At 40.3% G+C, this 18,497-nt stretch overlaps 1 protein-coding gene across 2 annotated transcripts in view; it reads right to left on the reverse strand.

The window, feature by feature from the left end:
* Positions 1–18,497, reverse strand: part of ndst1b (N-deacetylase/N-sulfotransferase (heparan glucosaminyl) 1b) — a 94,114-nt gene that overhangs the window by 22,508 nt on the left and 53,109 nt on the right. For both annotated transcript variants that reach the window (XM_079585274.1, XM_079585273.1), the window contains exons 3-6: positions 6,891–7,833; positions 2,734–3,207; positions 918–1,005; positions 548–702 (exon numbers count right to left, since the gene is read on the reverse strand). In XM_079585274.1, the coding sequence (XP_079441400.1) occupies positions 548–702; positions 918–1,005; positions 2,734–3,207; positions 6,891–7,430 (1,257 nt within the window). In that variant the 5' untranslated portion in view covers positions 7,431–7,833. The remainder of the gene's footprint in view (positions 1–547; positions 703–917; positions 1,006–2,733; positions 3,208–6,890; positions 7,834–18,497) is intronic.

Consider the following 18,497-nt stretch of genomic DNA (forward strand, 5'->3'; position numbering starts at 1 on the left):
ACGTTGAAATTGCATTGTTATGAATTGTTCTTTTCAGGATTTTATTTTTATAAATTTAAGAGACCAAAGGTTCTTCATGTCAGAAAAGTAATAAAAATGTGTATTTAATGTTGTCTGTGGTGTACATGGAAAGTACTCATTTTTATTTAGTAGGTAGTAGTTTAAAAGAAGAACCACGTTCTTGCCAAGTATTTTTCCACCCCCCAAAAAAGAAGAGAAAAAACGCCTCGTAATGTACCGGTATATTGCCTAATTTGAAAAAAGCCATCACAAAATTTAGCATTTTTTGCCACATCACAAAAAAAAATCTCTGCGAAATCCGACATTGACTGTATAATGGAACTGTTATGTTAGAATGAAATATCAAATCACAATTTTCTTTCAGACAAATGATCTGATCTATACAAAAAAAGTACACACGCGCACAATACAATTAAAAGCTCTAAAAGGGTTTTATCTAAAAAAAAACATTAAATTAATAATATACAGACTTAATATTCCAGAAAAATCTGATCATATCTCTGATTACATCACCTAGAGAGCTTACCTCCGCGAACTTGCGGTTGAGCAGCATTTGTTCAGCCAGCACAGACTGGTTGTGGAAGAGGTGTGGCTGCATGTGACTCCACATGTGGGGAAACCACCAGAACTCTTTACTGTAGGACAGAAGCAGGTCATCTCCAAGATCCTCCTCATCTGTGCCTGGAAAATAATTACACGGACACAAGCGGTGAACATCTTGACTCTATTCCAAAAGCTGCCTTATAAAACAGCATCCTAACCAGCTCATAAGTGACTGATTAGGATCGCTCTACATGAGCAGCAACTCACACATAGGAGACCTGACAAACACTCACAGATACCATAAGAGTATGTTGTTAGCATTTTTCTAAGCGAACAACGTGATATTTACTTACCCGCATGGAAGAACTTTCCAGAGAATCCCAAGTTGAAAGTGAAATTGGGCACGTGGGTTCGGAGTTCATTCTGCGTCTCTAGAAGTGCCTTTGAAACATGGAGTTTAGCAATTTAATAAAAACTTGCCTTAACACCCCTAGGTCAGTTAGCGCACAAAACGCATTCAAAAAGTACAAAGACAGCAGATGAGAACACAAAAGAGATGCATTGCTTAACTACACACGCCAACGCACGTATGCGCACAACAGTAACAGCGCTAGAGGGACAGCACAAGCATGTCTACTGTCTGTTCGTCTCCTCTGCTTGCTTCATTACCCTTCTCAGATTTAGCTCTGCATCTGCCTCTCATTTGATTTGTTTACTGTGCTTGTTTTTGACTGTCTGTCTCTCCAGTGTGACTCAATCAAAAGCCTGATTCATATTTAACTGCACTGAGGTCCGCAGACAGACAAGACGTCTTTGATTATGTTTGCTTTCTATCCTTTCCCTCGGCTGAACATCTGCATCGGGGCGCTCCGAAGATGAGAGATTCACAAGAAGGATGCAGAAAACTGCATTTGAAATATTCATGCTTGTGGCGAGTCTTTGGATGCCCTTTGAACAGTGAGTCGTGAAAAAATAATAAAATAAAAAAGCGAAATGGAAAGAAGAGGAGAGATTTGGAAAAAGACCAGCAGAGGTTGGAGTATAAAAAAATAAAAATAAAAACTGGTTATAGGAAAAGTGCTTTCGTGCCATGAAAAGTTGGTGAATTATATGGATCTACCAAACCAGTTTCTCCATGTTCTACTTGAACATGGAGAACATTGGTGCTTTAGACCGATTAGCATCATATAAACAAGTCTTCCCCTTTTGAGTCTTCATCCATGTCTTTTTCATGGCTGCTTCTTCTTTTCCTCAATGCATATTTCCCACAGTTTAAATGAATTCCCTTCTGTACATATTTCATTCTATGTCCATTTCCCTCTCTTTCTTTGACTCAAAAATAAGGATCTGTTTCTGCTGACCCAGTCAGCCGAAATAGATTATATTAGATGTATATTAGATCTTTGAATACATTTAATAAATCAAATAATTGAATAATAATGAAACATTTAAATCATAATAGTTGATGGATCATATTTGCAATTTCAACAACACTTCATTTTCTGTGTCCCGCTCCATCTCGCGCACAGAAGGGCTCAAATCACTCGCACATGCGCTGTTGTACGTGCACCATCTGCACGGACACAAAAATTAGGCTGCACGCAACAGTGTGTGTGGACGTACATGGTCCTTCCTAATGACAAAAATGATGGCACACGGACAGTGTGCAGACTGCCGCGGGACGCGGGCGGTCGAAGTATACTTTGGGCTTAATGTATGTATTAATGTATTTCTGTACATCACAGAAATATCTCAAAGCATAAAAATAAATATACATGATCAAAAAAAAACATAGGACGTAGTGGGCTGGGCAATAGGGTAGGACTATTCTGTCAATTGGCCCAACATTTTTTCACATGGGTCCTTATCCATTCTTACTGTTGAGCTCTACTTTCGCTCTATGCATATGTCTGGATCACCGGAAGTATAAGCAGACAAGGAGAGGGTGAGAGAGATAAAGAAAATAGGAGGAGAGCATTATTTTAAAATAGATGTATACTACAGGGATATATGGCCCATAATCCAAGACATCCAATCATAGCTAGACTTAAGATAGTTACACTTGAGTCACATTTAAAATGTATGGAACTGATGATAAACTAGCAAACCACTTGCCATTTATTAAAGAAAAACTGCACAAAGAGAATTTTCAAACAAAACAGCACCCACCTTGACGTCAGAAACCTTCATCCGTGTGCCCTCCTTCCCAACAAAGATGTCGTCGACATCCACCAGTATGTAGCGCTCAAGAGCCAGTGAGAGACGTTTGCCAGTCAAGAAACTCACTGCGTCCACCAGCACCAGTTTGTGCAGCCAAAAGTTCAGGTTGTTGCCGAAGAGCACCCGCTGGATGCCATCATGAAGACCCAAGTCCTGAACCACGGCTGCGTGAAGGGTTCCGGGCGCTCCACTAGCCTCCGTACTCCGTCCCCGGGCTAACAGCACAGGCTCATAGGTGGTATGGTTAGACTGGAAGACAGTCCAGTCATCTCCAGGTAAGGGGCCATGTTCCACTTCCCGGGCCTTGGTTATGAGCAGCAGTGGAGACTTGGGGTTGACGCTACAGTCCCTTAAACCCAGATTGGAGTGCAGGAAGAGAGGAAAGCCCTTGAGCTGGGCACTCTGCAAACTGTTCTCATTAGCCTTTCATGAAGTGTCAGAAGAAAAGAGAGCAGATGAGAAATTATTGGTAAAAGAGAGGAATATCAAAATCCACTTCAAAGGGGTCATATTCACATTCAGGTTTTTAGCATTTTATTTTTCCTCCATTCATACTTTTAGTTATAGTCAAAATGTTGTATTACAAGACCATTATCCATATTTAATGAGCTCATGGCTGTGATGTCATAACCATTTTTTAACAGCTTAGACTTTGAGCTGAATTGGCTAAATTCAGCATGAGTTTCCAACTTCCTACTTGGAAAGGGCAATGGAACTCAACTTGAAGTGAGATTTCTAACTTGTAAAAATATGTTCAAACTCAGAAATCTGATTTTCAGAATCTAGTACAACATATAATTTCCTCAATTTGTTTGCTAAGAGAAAACTTTGTTGAGAAATCAAACACATGAAAAGCTAATGTGTCGACATTTTGCTTCTTTCAACATTGTTTGTAAGCGTCCAGCAATGCAGGCCTTCTGCAGTTAGAAAAAGTCAAGACTAGATGTATTGTGAAGAACATTTTCTTTGTGAAAAGATTTTTTGTTTGTTTTTTCCCCTTTAATATATCAGTAATGTATTGCTCATGTACTTCTTTTCGTGAATTAGATGCCCTGTGGTACTATGGGTGCCAGTTTGTTAAAAACCATCCGCACTCATCTGCATGCAGCCCACTCTCCTCTCAGGCCAGCTGACCCTGTGAAGCTGGATCAATTGGTGATAAACTGCACACTGAGTGGAACAAACACAATGAGCCTTACAATTTGGAGAGAAGCCTGTATCCTGCTCATCTCCAAACACAGCCATTATTCTGCCACCAGAGGTAGCAATGGGACCCCTCTGGAGAGATGCACAGTCCGTATGACATGTCTGATGAATCATGCACATTTTATCGGTTTCTTTTAATGGCAACACACTGAAACAAGAGGTGGTGATGTCACTCAGCAGCACTAGGAGAATAAGGGTGGATGGGAGATTTTCCACATATCAGTGGCCTAAATCAATAACTTCCCCGAGCCTCTCCTTCTCTCCCCAATTCCATATTTCTGTCTCCATTGTTACAGCAACACTTCCAAGCCAAAGGCTCAATCGAAGCTAATCAGCATTTAACTTTCATTGACACTGAACAATTCTTGAACCATGTTAGATAATTAGTCAATTTCCAAAAAGCTGTTAAAAGACTTGTAAGCCACCTTGTTATCTACTGCCAACATAAGCAACTCCTTTCTAAGGGAGTCACTTGGAATTTTCTAAGTGACTGATTTGAAACACTATACATGTAGTAACTCTAAGTTAATTACAATAGTTTGATGTTAGCATGTTGCTAAGCTAACAACAAACTTCTCTAAAAGAAAACACAGTAAACAAATATTGGGTAAACAATCAATTAGAACTATTATCATAATGTTTTTGGGCACTGAACTAAATATAAGCATACTTAAAATCAAAAACTCTGGTCTTGTCTGAAAGTTCAATCATTCTTTAATTTTCCTACTGAGCTGGGGTTTGCTTTTCTACATAAGATACATGTGATGCTGCCTTTAAATTGGGTAAAAAGAAGGAATAGTTTACCGTCGTTTACCCAAAAAAGGTAACAGCCTTCATGTCAGGCATCTTATGATCCCTTAAAATGCTAGGTAGTTTTGGTAGGCAGCTTACCGGTACTAGGTTTTAGAACATAGCTAGTGTGTTCGGTTACTGCCGGAGACTTAATGTGGTCCCTAGAGATTATGCCAACTCAAGTGCTGGTTAGGAAACCACAAGGGTTTATTCCAATTACACATTGTTTCTATAGATATGGGATTATGTCAGAAGACTAATAGGAGGGCAAACAAAAGCCTGGACCCATTGATGCATGCAAGCATAACTAAAAGAAGCGCTGGTGTCCACCGTGATGTTTCTATGTGTACATTCAGACATACTCCAACACGTGAGAGATAAATGCATTTGGCATTGACAGCTGCGAGTCAAGGCTTGATGTGAAGGTAATTATGCATGTTCCATTACTAGTGGCAGCACTTTTTCCTTCAAGGGGGAAAAGGGTTTGGTCTGCATTTACCTACAGGGTCTGTTATCAGACATGCTCAAGGTTCTAAATCAATGAAATCCAGCAAGGAAAGGATGCTAACTGCCTGGACAAGAAAACAACATTTCCAGCCAATCAGGGATCGAACTGCTCTTGTTATTGTGTAAACCGCAAAGCCTGGGGTAAAAACAGCTTCGAGGAAAATCGGAGCAGTCGGAGTCAATAAAAATTAACGAGCGCAAATTTTGTGCGGCTCCTTTTAAGATGTGTTGATGTCCTCTCCCTTCTGCTGCAGGCGAGCGAGACTCAAACAGTCTCATCAACTGAGTTAACCTCCACTAACAATTAGTGTGCAGCACTTAAGCATGTGAGGGTAATAAAAGCAGGCCTGGCCTTAGGCAAACAATATATGAGAACTGGGAGAGAAGGTTTACAAGACGGTAATGACAGACAGCAATGAGCAATAGTCAAATGTGGCTCTAGGGCCTATTATTTTCTCATACTGATTTCGAAGAACAGCTCCCTTATAGAACAAGAGCCAAGACAATCAACGAAGACATTCAGAAATGTGCTATTACTGCAATGTTTAGCATAATGCCCCAACCTCCCTCTGCTGGCAATATTTCTGCAAACTAACATAAGAATCAGACTGTGAAATGTCAGTCGTGAGATCGTTAAAGGGGGGGTACAATGGTGTTTCATGTATTCAGAGTTGTTTACAGTGTTAAAGAGATGGATTCTCATGCTAATAATGGCCAAAGTTTGAAAAGTTATTTTGAACGAATAACAGAGAATTTCTGTGCTGAAAATCATACTTCCGGATTGCAACACGTTTCGGCTGGTTTTTTTCTATCGTAGATCTAATGACGTAGACCAGAGTGGAACTCCTTATATAAGCATTGCTCTCGGAAAAGCGCGTTCACGCACACGTCGACCAGAGGAGAGAAAGACCGCGCTCATCGGCGCACATCATATATCTCTATATAATATCTATGCATCGACGCGCTACTACCGGAAATCATCATCAGCAGCGCTAAATAGGAATGGTTGATGTCAAGAATGTCTCCAAAAAAGTGTGTTTTGGGATGTGAGGGAAAGTTTACCTTGTTCAGCTTCCCAAAGAACCCAGTGTTACTGGAACAGTGGATGCCGTTTGTATTTCCGGGACAGCAAAGGAGTGTGGCAAGTGCGGTTTTGTGTTCTGGTCATTTCAGTGACGAATGTTTTATTAACAAGGCTGAGGTCGTCGCTGGATTTGCAAACCAAATACTATATATATATATATAGTAATATGACCTACCGCACCACGATCGATAATAAGCAAACCTTCCCGCGCGCTCCCGCTTGACTCTATAGCTCCGCCCACGCCCAGAATCAAGGACCTCGGCTTTTTCCGGTTAGAATCGGAAAGCTGTATTTTTATTTTATAAATATGATGAAACTAAAGACTTTTTGGAGATATGAAGGACGCACTATTACTCTATAGGTACTCAAGATTAACATGAGATTGACTGAAACTAAGTATTTTACCCCCCCTTTAAGTGCAAGGTGATTGACCCACTGGAATTAAGAGTCACATTAACATCCATTAGTGACACAATTTTCTGTGAAAGGTCACACTGTACAAAACAAAATGGCTTACCTTGAAAAAGCCAATGATTCCAACGCCATACTCCACACAGTATTTGTCCAGCAACTCTCTGTTCCAGGCATCCAGGTTGACATATTTGAGGATGTTCTCATAGATAACCAGTGTGAATCGACCCCGGTTCTTGTCTGTGAGTGTGGGCATATCGCCCTTGCCTGGTGCAATCTCAGTCTGGTACCGAAATCTCCCAGATTCCAAGATGGCCACAATGTCCTGGCCCAACTGAGAATACAAGCTCTCCACAAACACCAGCACAACAGGGTCAGTTCGAGACATGTCTGCCGGTTTGGCGGTTCTGGCAGGCAGCACCCTTGCCGACGGAGGGGAAAGAGTCGCTCGGGGATCTTCCCAATCGGCAGTACCTTCTTCTGGGACCACCATGACTCCTGCTGGTTCGAGCTCCCGTTTGACGCCATACAGGAAATAGGCTGAGATGAGGACACTGACCATGCAAAAAAGAAAGAGCAGCAGCAGGCTGGTCTGCAGCGTGAGCTGACGGAAGAGCCGCCTAACACGTCCACACATCAGCATCATCACCTTGCAACCACACCAATTAGGATAGACACAGTCCTCTATTTACAAATCTATTGTATGGTTTTTCCAATGAGTCAAAAAAGATAAGTCAAAATTGGGCTTCTCCTTAATGCATTTGCTCATGTCACCATTGCAGAGGGTGGCGAGACTGGGTTGGGCAGGGGACTGCATGGGCGAGGTGGGCTTCCACTCTCCAGCAAGGGATGTGCACTGCCCCCACATGCACCAGCGGCCCCCTGCCCAACACCTTTACGCCCCTTCTCTACCCTCTCTGAGTCCTTATCTCCTGATCCAGTGTAGAGAAGATCTGGGTTTCAGACTTGGTGAAGGTGGCTTCTTGTTTTTCGTCACTGGATGCTCTAGACAGATCATGCCCAGAGCATTCTGGCCTCCTTGAGTTTACCTAAAAAGAAAACAGTGTTAATTTAACAATAGTACACCTTAACCCAATGCAATTTTTGCAAAAATATCTACTCTGCACCATTTTAGTAATCAATTATTTTACTTCTGGACAGAACAATCCTTTCATTTAACTCAAAGGTGCAACTGTGTATTACAAGGGCAATGAATTTTGACTAGACCACACTAGCAACTTGTATTACCCCTCTCTGAATGTCGGCTGCAAATGCCAAACCCACATGATGCCGTGGGAGCTCCACAACCTGGGTTTCTTTTCACTGAATACCAAGAACGTCTAGAGAGGCATTTACAAAGGCAATGCAAAGATTATGGGATAATGGAGGCGGCTTGTATTGATTAGTGAGGGCTTTAAAAAGTGATCCTCACTATCCTTCATGCACTTCAAAGGGCAAAAGTCATTTAATCTTTTCATCTTAAATGAAGGGTTTAGTGCAAAGTGTGGCACAGGTGAATGAGTTGAATATGATTCAGATTAGCACTAACCAAGTAAAGACCTCTGCAGAATGAGGAGAGAACCAATGGTGATTGCAGGAAGTAGTATCGAAGGCAAAAGGTGAGGGAAGCCATTAAATTGTTGGCAAGTGTGAAAGGATCTTGCAAGAGGGTTCATGCAAGTATAACTTCAGGTGTTACCTAAACCTTTCAAATATTCCTTATGTAACTTTCAAATACATTTTGAACTACATAAAATCTTGTTTCAGACAAAAGGATGGTAGATAGTTTGAAAAGTCAGCAAACATAGCAGTCAGCAGCTGATTTAAAGCCATTCACATTAGGTAGACACCTAAACAAATAAAACAAAGCTGACTTTTACAGACGTCATCTATGTTGAACGACACAGTGTTTTTAGTTTTTTTTTTCACTTTCAATAAAATCTTTTCAAAAGATGCAGAGTTTATAGACATGCCATTATCATTGGCCCACATGTCATTTAACTAAAGGGAGAAGCATACAATGGCACACAGGGCGTCTGAGGAAAGACTGAAGTGAATCAACAAGACACAACGTGTCTGAGAAGCAATACAGGTCAATTTTCAAAGGCATCACAGACCTACTTCATGTATGGGTTATGTGAAAAGGGAGAGTAGAACAAAGAATCAAAGCCTTGCAGGGGTTCTGGGATAAAAAATGCATGAATACCGCAAAAAAAGGCAAAAGGCACAAGAGTATGCCTCTAATAAGAGGATGAAGGGGAAAAGAAAATCTTGCCAGAGAAATAAAAGAGCCTTAGAGAAGGTCATTTTATCTCTTCAAAAGGTTGCTGGGAGTACAGCATGTAAAAATCCTCTCACATTCACAATCCTGAAACACAGCTGTTGATTCTCCTGTCTGCTCGTGATCCAAAATTCTCATCAGGAATTTTAGGGGCTGGTGACGTTAAGAGAAGAACATGAAGTGTTTGAGCTGAATAGTGGGGAGGCATTGGGTTTTATAAACCAAAAAGACAAATCTAGGCTGCATTCCACAAGGGACACTCAAGAATAATGATTTTGCACCCAGTAGCTTCCCATCTCCTTCCCTTTACACCAGGATTACTCTCAGGCCACAATACCTGTCAGTGGGCTCTCATTGTGTCCAGCAGAGAAACGTGAACAGCCATCAGCGTGTCGTCAGAGATCGGATTACAGTCTTTAAAGCTTCCCTATTCAGAGCCTGGTTCTTTAATATGCAAAAGTTTTGACAAAAGTCGGCTGAAGCAGCTCTGTGTAATGCATGCTCTAGACAGTATGACTCGGATGACATAAAGCATGATATACCACACCCAGAACAAAAGTCTAAGGACACGAAATGAATTGTGGCATACAATATTGTTTTACTTGAGCGAAGATAATAAAAATGTTCACTGTGTATGAGTGAAGATAAATACAGTACAAGTACAATATTTCATCAATAAAAATATGAAAAAGCGAATTGCAGAACTGTACACTTTCTGATTATTCAGATGCTTTTACGCACTTAAATCTACAAAATCAAGGTTGTGCATTAAGTGAAAGAATGTTAGATGGTTGTTTTTTCAGTTATTTATTCGAGACAGTTTTCTGTGAATGGCAACAACAAACGTTCAAAAGAACAATACTCAATAAATAAAAGTCTTTATTAATAATACAAATATTACTATGAATAAATAGCAATATTATTATGCAATTATTAATTGTAATTAATATTATTAGAATATAAAAGGGATAATAATTTTTTTTCATCATTTCAAGTATAGTTTCAAATCTGTATGAATATTGAAGAATATTGAGGTCCAACTATCGTATGAGTATGGACAAATGCAAACACTTTTTCAAAATATGTTCTCAAAAATATTTTATATTCCACAGAAGAATGTCATACAGGTTTAAAATGTTTTATTTATTTATTTGTGGGTGAACATTCCTTTTAATTAGGCTAGCTAGACTAATGGTCATACTGTAGAGGAAGACTGTTATGGCGCTTTTCCGTTACCAGTACCAGCTCGACTCGCCTCGTCTTGCGTTTCGCTCCGTTTTCCATTGCAGACAGTACCTCCACAATAGAATCTGGTCGTCATAGCGACGCGACACACACCCGCTACCCACACACACAGGACAATGGAGGAAATCGAGTGTATGCTGTTTTACATAATATTAGTAATGGTTATATCACACAATCTCTGGCAAAACTATTTAAAAATGTCGGGGTTATTCAGGATACTCCGTCTGGCGTGTGCAATGATGACGCAGTGAATAGTGAAGATTCTCTTTGACCAATCAGCAGTCTGCCGTGTGTCACGTCACATTTTAGTATCGCCTCAGCTCGCTTAGAACCTCGCTGAAGGTGATACGAAAAAAAGTACCTGGAAGCAGGTACCGGTACAACTTTTACACAGTGGAAAACCAAACAAAAGGCGAGTCGAGTCGAGGCGAGCCAAGGCGAGCTGGTACTGTGTAGTGGAAAAGCGCCATTAGATAAACATGTGATGTGTACACATATCTAGATTATAGTTACGTTAAAGGTCTAAAAACAGAGATAACTGCCGTTAACATATTGCACAAATAAACAAAAAGCTGATAGGTTGAAGCAAGAACAAGGGATGAAAAAAAAAAGTGTTGAAACAAAAGTGTCAAGACGTGGAAAAAATAAGGACCTTGACATTTAGAAACCTGTCACCATCTCACCCACGCCAGCAAGTTTCTTCTGTCCCAGATCTTCCCTTTTCACGGTCTCAAAGCCCAACAGACGTGTGAAAAAAATGCACCCTGCCTGGGAGTCACAAAAGCCATTTTCTGATGGTAGGATAGCTTCCATAACACTCCCTATCTCAAGGGCACAGCAAACCTTCATTCCCAACAACTCACACCGTTTTGTCAGCTCTGGCTCTTTCAAATCCCTTCGAGTGTTTGTAGAATCATGAGCCTAGACAATGCTCAACAACTATTATATTACAAAATTTAAAATAAAGTTAGATTAGACATTATAATGCTACCGAATGCTGCCAGGGTGTTTAAATGTTTAAGATTTATGTGCTCCCAGTTATGAGCGCAATAAAACCAAGAGGCTGGAAAACAAATCAGAACAGCGACATCTACATGATATCTGGAAACGGCACTAAACAAACAAACAAACAAAAAGCAAAAAAAAGCAATAGGTCTGGAATGGAAAAGGCAGATATCAATATGCACGGGTGTTTTTGAGGGATCTACTGACAGGTAAAAAGATATGGAGCCATCAAATGTTTATCTGCACTGTCTCCACTTTCTTGTTTTATTTCAAGGCAAAGTGATGGTATAGATAGATTTGCTGCTGCGATAAAAAGGATGGCATGCTTGAACAGCTCTGAACACCGAGGCCACATTCACTGCCGCTCAGAGACACAGGACACTTCCTGGAGCAAGAGTTGTGCATCTGCGTGCCAGGACAGCGGGACAATAGCTGGCCGCTCGCCCTGGACAGCTCGCCTCGCAGGACTAGTTTCTACCGAGCTTAAACCACAGGCAGACCTAAGAATCAAAAGAACCCCACCCAAATCGGTACAGTGCCATTCAGCGTTCACAATGCCGGACATTGTTCATAGCACATGATGATGATGACGGCGACGGCTGCTGTGGGGTCCGTTCATGCTCATGAATGGAAGTAGTCAGACTGAGACTAATGCTGGCACTGACCACCCCTGTTCTGTTACAAGTTCGGCCTAAACCTACAATAAGAACATTCCAAAGTTTGAGTTTGCCTGTCAGTAAAATATTTGTGTATTTCATAAAAAGAATAAATACAATTATTACACTCAGCTGACGCTGAAAAGAAATATGTGCCGTTAATATGTGCCTGTTAATTCATGATGTGTCAATGCAAAGCGCAAAAAAACATACCCAAGGGAAAAAGCTAAATAGTCTAATTTGTTAGAGAGACAAATCACCAGCTGCAGGTCACTGGGAACGAACTCAGCCAGATGAGCAACATTCAAAACGTTGTTGACTTCAGGATGATTGCGTCTGTAAAAATGGAGAGTTGTTAAAAAAAAAGTGTTATTCAAAGTTTTTTCTTCTGTTAGAAAGGCTGGTAGATTTCCAAGACTTCATTATACAAACTAATCATCTGCTCAGCTTGCATCTTCTTTGTTTAGGTAGCACCTTTCAAGTCTCTCGACATGGAGCCAAAACAACCCCTACCTAGTCAAAAACACAGCTATCAAAACGAACGTGACCTGCAGACGGCCAGCCACATATCTCAGAACATTTTCCTCAGAAATGGCCACACTAACCCAACAAACAACTTTCTTTATGAACACAGCAATCAACACCATCACATTAGTGACAATTCCCATGACAGAAAGATGCCATGTTATCTCTCTTGACTAGGGTTACTTAAATTACAAAATTCCAGTAGTCGGTACTAATACCAGTGAAAATTTCACGGTTCTCTGTACCAATTCCGGTACCATAGCAAAAACTGTTGGAACTATTTTACCATTTAACTATTTGAAAATACAAATATTTATAATTTATGATGACAATAATTGTATGTAGCGTTCAAATGTTTATAAGTAAACATTATATGTTGGCCGTTTAAATGTCGGGCCATTGGTGAGCGTCTGTCGGGCTAGTTTTGCAGTGTTTTTCACACGTCGGCTCTAGTTGGTCCACATCGGTGGGAGTTTGTCCGATTCAGAATGCTGTCAGTGAGATAAATCGCTCTGATTGACCGCTTAACGAATGAAAATGAGCAAAAGTGATGACGTCATCTTACCTGAGCATTCTAGTGCACAAACAAATGTCATAACATGAGCCGTCTGGAAGAAAGAAAGTGATCAGCATGACTGATATTAAAAATTGCTGCTTTGTTTATGGTTTGTATATCTGCAGTCCTAGTTTCAGTTTCCCGTATTGAATAACAAATATTGACTTCTGATACCTGCTGATATAGACAGTTATTTCCTTACACGCAGGCGCAGAACGCATATGCTAGTTGACAGTTGGCTGTAGTCTTTGTGGTGTGTTCAAGTGCAGCTTTTTGGCCCAGACGGAGCCGACGCAAGTTCTTTGATGTCGGTTTGGTTTGTCACAGTCTCACAGATACACACGGGAGTGTTACTTTGAAAGCAGGCACCTATCAGCGGCTACCAAATACACCTGGTTCTCGGTACTAACGGTACTGCAGAAATGCTGGTATCATCAAATTTTTTAACATTTGGTACCGAAGTACTGGTATTTTTGACAACCCTAGTCTTGACCACAATTAAGTAGAACACATTAAAGACTACAGTCCTACAGATCAGTGACTTGACTTATCAAGTGTGCACAGTAAGGAGCTAAATGTATTGTAAAATTTTCATTTGTTTTGGTTTCTTGCTTGTGCCTCAAAAACGTATTTATTTTCAGGGTTAACTGGATGCTGTGCTCTAATCTTAAACCCAAAACTGAAGATGTGAGGAGACAATTTGCTGAAATCTCCAAATTTCAAAAGCAATGGGCTACAAACAAAAGCTTTAAAGTTCAAAGCGATTCCCACTGCCAATGTGTTCAAAGCAAAATTTTGCTTTTATAGTTAATAAATATCTAATAATAATGAATATGGGATGCCACACTAGCAGAAGAGGAGATATTTTTGCCTTTATGGGCTTTTGGATTGATGTGAACCAATCTGACACTGGTCTCAGATCTCAAAAACTGTTAAGTTGGCCTGAATATTGATATAATAACGTGCAATATTACCACAGAAGAAATTAATTAAGCTAATGGTAGTTTTAAAGGGGCCATATCGTCGGAATCTGAATTTGATTTAATACATAAACATACTTTAGCATCCACAATGCAAATCCTACCCAGTTCACACTGACAAACACAAAAAAAGAAGAAGAAAAAGGCCGTTCTGAAATAGTTAAGGAAGGTTATGAAGTCATAGGACAGAGCACAGGAATGGCCATGTTTATATAAACTATGCACAATATATCCATATCATAGATACTATATAAAAAAAATGTATACTGTATATTATAATGTTGTGATGCCTGAATCCATTCGTAGCATTTAAAATGATTGTTTTGGGAAACATCATGCAAAATGAAGTGAATAGACCGCATTAACATAAGATGTTTTAAAGGTACAGTAGAAAAAACAGAGTAATTATAAGGGTCTGATAGGATGGAAAATTATGACGGCAAATTAGACGACAACTGTTTTGGTCGCAAGGAACCTTATTAATCTTAAACCCTTAGTAAACTCTTATTATTAGGTAAAAACTGAAGATTCACGACTTGTTCTTTATTAGGTGTAATTTGGAAATGAAACCTACTATTATTATTGTTATTTTCTTTTTCAAAAGGCAACATTTGAAAGTTATGAAAAAAGATTTTAATCGAGTGCTAGTTCTGTAAATGTATTTTAGGATGTTACATTTAACCTGTAAATAAAATTTTGTATTTTAAAATGTCATTAATTTATTGGATATTTTAAGGACTAAGAAAATAGATTATTATATTACTAAAATATATTATTTACATGTACATATATATTCAATTATTTAAATGATTTAATTAAAAAAATGCTACAAATGTGTACAGTATGTCTCCTTTAAGTATTTATTGAATGTGTTAATAGATTCTAATAGTGCTTTGTCAGAGATGGAATGAAACTGGATAGGATGGAGAGAGAGAGAAATGGAGAGTCAGAGAAACAGAGCAAGAGATAAAGGGGCTGATAGGATGAGAGCAAACAAGAGCTACATAAAAAAGGATTCACCATTGAGCAGATTGCTTGGTTCAAAGGGTAAAGATGCCATTGGGACAAACGGTTGGTAAACTCCTCAGGGCTTCAAACACTGAACTGACAAACAACATTAGATACCCAAAGGGCCTAGACGCAGCACAATCTGGAGAAGGTCGGGGAAGTGTAATCCTAAATCCCTAATCCTGTTTATCTGGGCTGGACCAAATGTGCCGATGAAAATGGCAGATGAATGCACAGAGTGGACTAAGTGTAACCTGAAACTTCATTGCCGACAGCAAAAAAAGATCAGCTCTGCAGATCAGTTCACAGTTCAAATCAATTAGAGGCCATTACAAAGCAGGGCACGAAAATATGAGAATACGGAAGCTACACAGCCAAGCGATGCAATTACACCTCAAGCACAGGTGTCACCATAGCCGGACTTCAGTTTAAAAGGCAATTGCCCCCAAAAAATCCAGTTTTAATGGGCTGATATTGATGAATAAACAAGCGTGAAGTCTGAGAAACGACAGCAGCTCAAGACATCTTTACAGATCCGAAATACTTGAGATGTAAGGACTTCCTCTGTGGCAGATATGGAGGGGACACTCAAAGTCACTATTATGTATGAAGGCACAATGGAAGCTGCAGAGAGCAACAAATCAATCTTCCCTGCTGGCGGCTCCAATCTCAAGGGCACTCAGTCTCCATCAGAAGACTGCATTTGCCCTTGCCAGGCCAGACGGTGTGTGTGCTGAGCTCCATCCTTTGCGCTCTCACACCCGGCATCCACACACACACCAGTTTTGATACAACTGTACTGGTAAACACTCCAGTCTGTCTGCACACAGTGTGCTGCCACCGTTCTGCTGCCGGTGCCAAGCTCGAGGACAGTCTGGCTTGCCAAAAGATCCTTCCCCACCCTACGCACAACATGGGCCGCTGCTGTATCTGCATCCACCGCACTGCTGATCTAATGTCCGTCCTAATCAGTGGGGGTAATCTCCTGTTTCACTGGGACCGTACAGAACCCGAGTAACTGGACAAAAAAAGACATGCAATCGTGTGCCCAACTGACCGTCTTTACCACAGGGGAAATGGGATTATGGGTAGGGAGGAGGCTTGTCTCATAAAATGAGGGTGAACAGTGGGGGCCGCAGGCTGTTAGGGGAACGGCGTGGACTCTCTGAGATTAAAACAACACGAGCTGACTGCATGAAGGACCAAAAAGCATAAATGAAGTAAACTAAATCAAAGTTATTATTATGTAAAATCTAGGGGTTTAACGGTACACATAAACAATGGTTCGGGTATCTAAATATGTTTTCAATACAGGTTTTTTTTCTCCCAATTAAACACTGGTTTACTGAAAAAATAATTTTCACTGTATTTACATTAAAAAAGTATATTGCTGTATATATAGAGTATAAAGTATATAATCAATAATGCTGTAACCAGATGCAACACACTTTTCGTACAGCAGTTTATGGCACTTTTGTAATTAGGAAGTGTTTAATCATTTAAAATAAGGTTAGAATGATTGTGCACACATTCTAATCCGCTCCATCTATTTGATGCGCATGTGCGAGCCGGCAATGGTTCATTGAGGTCTGCAAAGTTAAACGTAGACTTGCTTGCTGTCAGGATAATTCTTTGTGCGAAATGTAAATATTTGTGTAGATTTGTTAGCCTGGCTTCGCCCTCCTATGTACTTCCGCTCAATTTTAATTTTCCTTCAGTACGTCGCCTGGGTTTCCGGTATATTCGCGGGCAATTTTTTACCGGTCCAATTAGCGAACAGAGGGAGTGGCTGAGAACGATGGCGTTGAGGTCGTGTGTTAGTTTGAGTTGAAGTTTCGTCACGACCAAACGTTAGCGATTGGTTATGGCAGATCCAGTGTGGCTCTGGGCAGATCCAATAGTTTTAAACTTCAACAGAGTACCCGCCTTCACGGAAGTTAACGCTTGTCAATGAAGAGAGGCCATTTAAAAATAAATGTTTCATTTCTCCAAACTTTTGTACCTATAATTTTAACATATTAAAATACATAAATTATTATAATATAAATCGAAATCAATAAAATAAAACAATAGAAATGATTTTTATTTTGAGTACTTTAGTCCTTCAACTGTTGATTAAACTGTTGCTGTGACAGAAAAGGGTTTTCCCCCCATCAAAATAAAATGCAAAAAAGAAATTACCATCATTAACATTCCATGAGCAATCATTTAGCAGGTGTCACCCAAATGAGCCCACAATCACACAAAATTAGCTAATTACACAGAGTCTAGGCAATCCTGATGGTAAACAAAAAAAGCGATCAGAATATAAAGAGCAACTAGGCAGATGGATGTTTTTCCGAGAGCAATCAGACAGTGCACAAGGATGAATCACAGTAGAAGGAGCGGCACCTACAGGGGTCCTCTTATCCGTGAGACGTGCCAACGAATCAAAGCTAACCGTGAGGTGCATCAGTGCAGCTCCATTCTCTTCTTGTGTCGCTGATATCCAAATACCTCTCAGACGGCGCTAAGACAAAGAAGCATTTCAGAAACATGTTTGACACAGGCACAGAAAGAAATCAATGAGCTGTCAGCTCAATCTCTTCCCTCAGTGCACCTTAATGCCTCAGACGAAAAAAGACAGTCCAAGCCTGACCCCATCACTTATAAAGTCATCCAAGCTTCGATTTCACTTTAAATGACAATCTGCAGGGTTAAAAGCACAGAGATATTTTGATTTAACCAGCTTTTAAGGCCCATGTGGACGCTAACCTCAGGGATGTGGGGAAATTTCAGGGTGGAAGCAACCACACACTTTGTATATATCCACCTGGTATCTACAAGTGAAGCTGCACACCGATAAGGACAACCAAACATCTCGGATTCCCAAAATAAAGTAACTCGACTTGTTCAGATTCAGAATGACATTCTGTGCTAAAGGAAACTGCTTATACTGAAGCTCGTGTGACGAAGTGCGCTGGGAACGGGTGCAGAAAAACTCCCGTCAGCTTCTTTAAGGATGTCTTGGGTGGTTAGCCATGCTACAGGGGATAATTGGTAGCGGTGCGCATCCACTAGCAAATAAAAACAAGGGCAGCCATTACATGCCGAGCCCAGATGCTCAGAAGCACCTCCGTCCCTCTCCTCTTAATTAGGTTGCACAACACGAAGGGAACTAGACTATTTTTAGCCACTTTAACTACCGAGGGCTCTCAAAAGACCAGGAGAGAGTAGAAACAAGAGGAGAGAGAGAGAGAGAAACAGAAATGTCACCTTTATTTCAGAGGACACTGGAGCCACAAAAGGTTACAAAAATAAATATCAGACATGCTGCTTGTTATCTCAGGTCAGAAAATTTAGACTTGACCCTGAAATTACCTCCAACGATAACAGTGAATTCATCTTCAGGATGTTGGGAGCAGTTTGCGAATGAGATTACGCTGAAGGCCAGTCACACAAAATCAATTTTAAAAGA

Source organism: Phoxinus phoxinus, assembly GCF_949152265.1.
Source record: "Phoxinus phoxinus genome assembly, chromosome: 17".
NCBI lineage: Eukaryota > Metazoa > Chordata > Actinopteri > Cypriniformes > Leuciscidae > Phoxinus > Phoxinus phoxinus.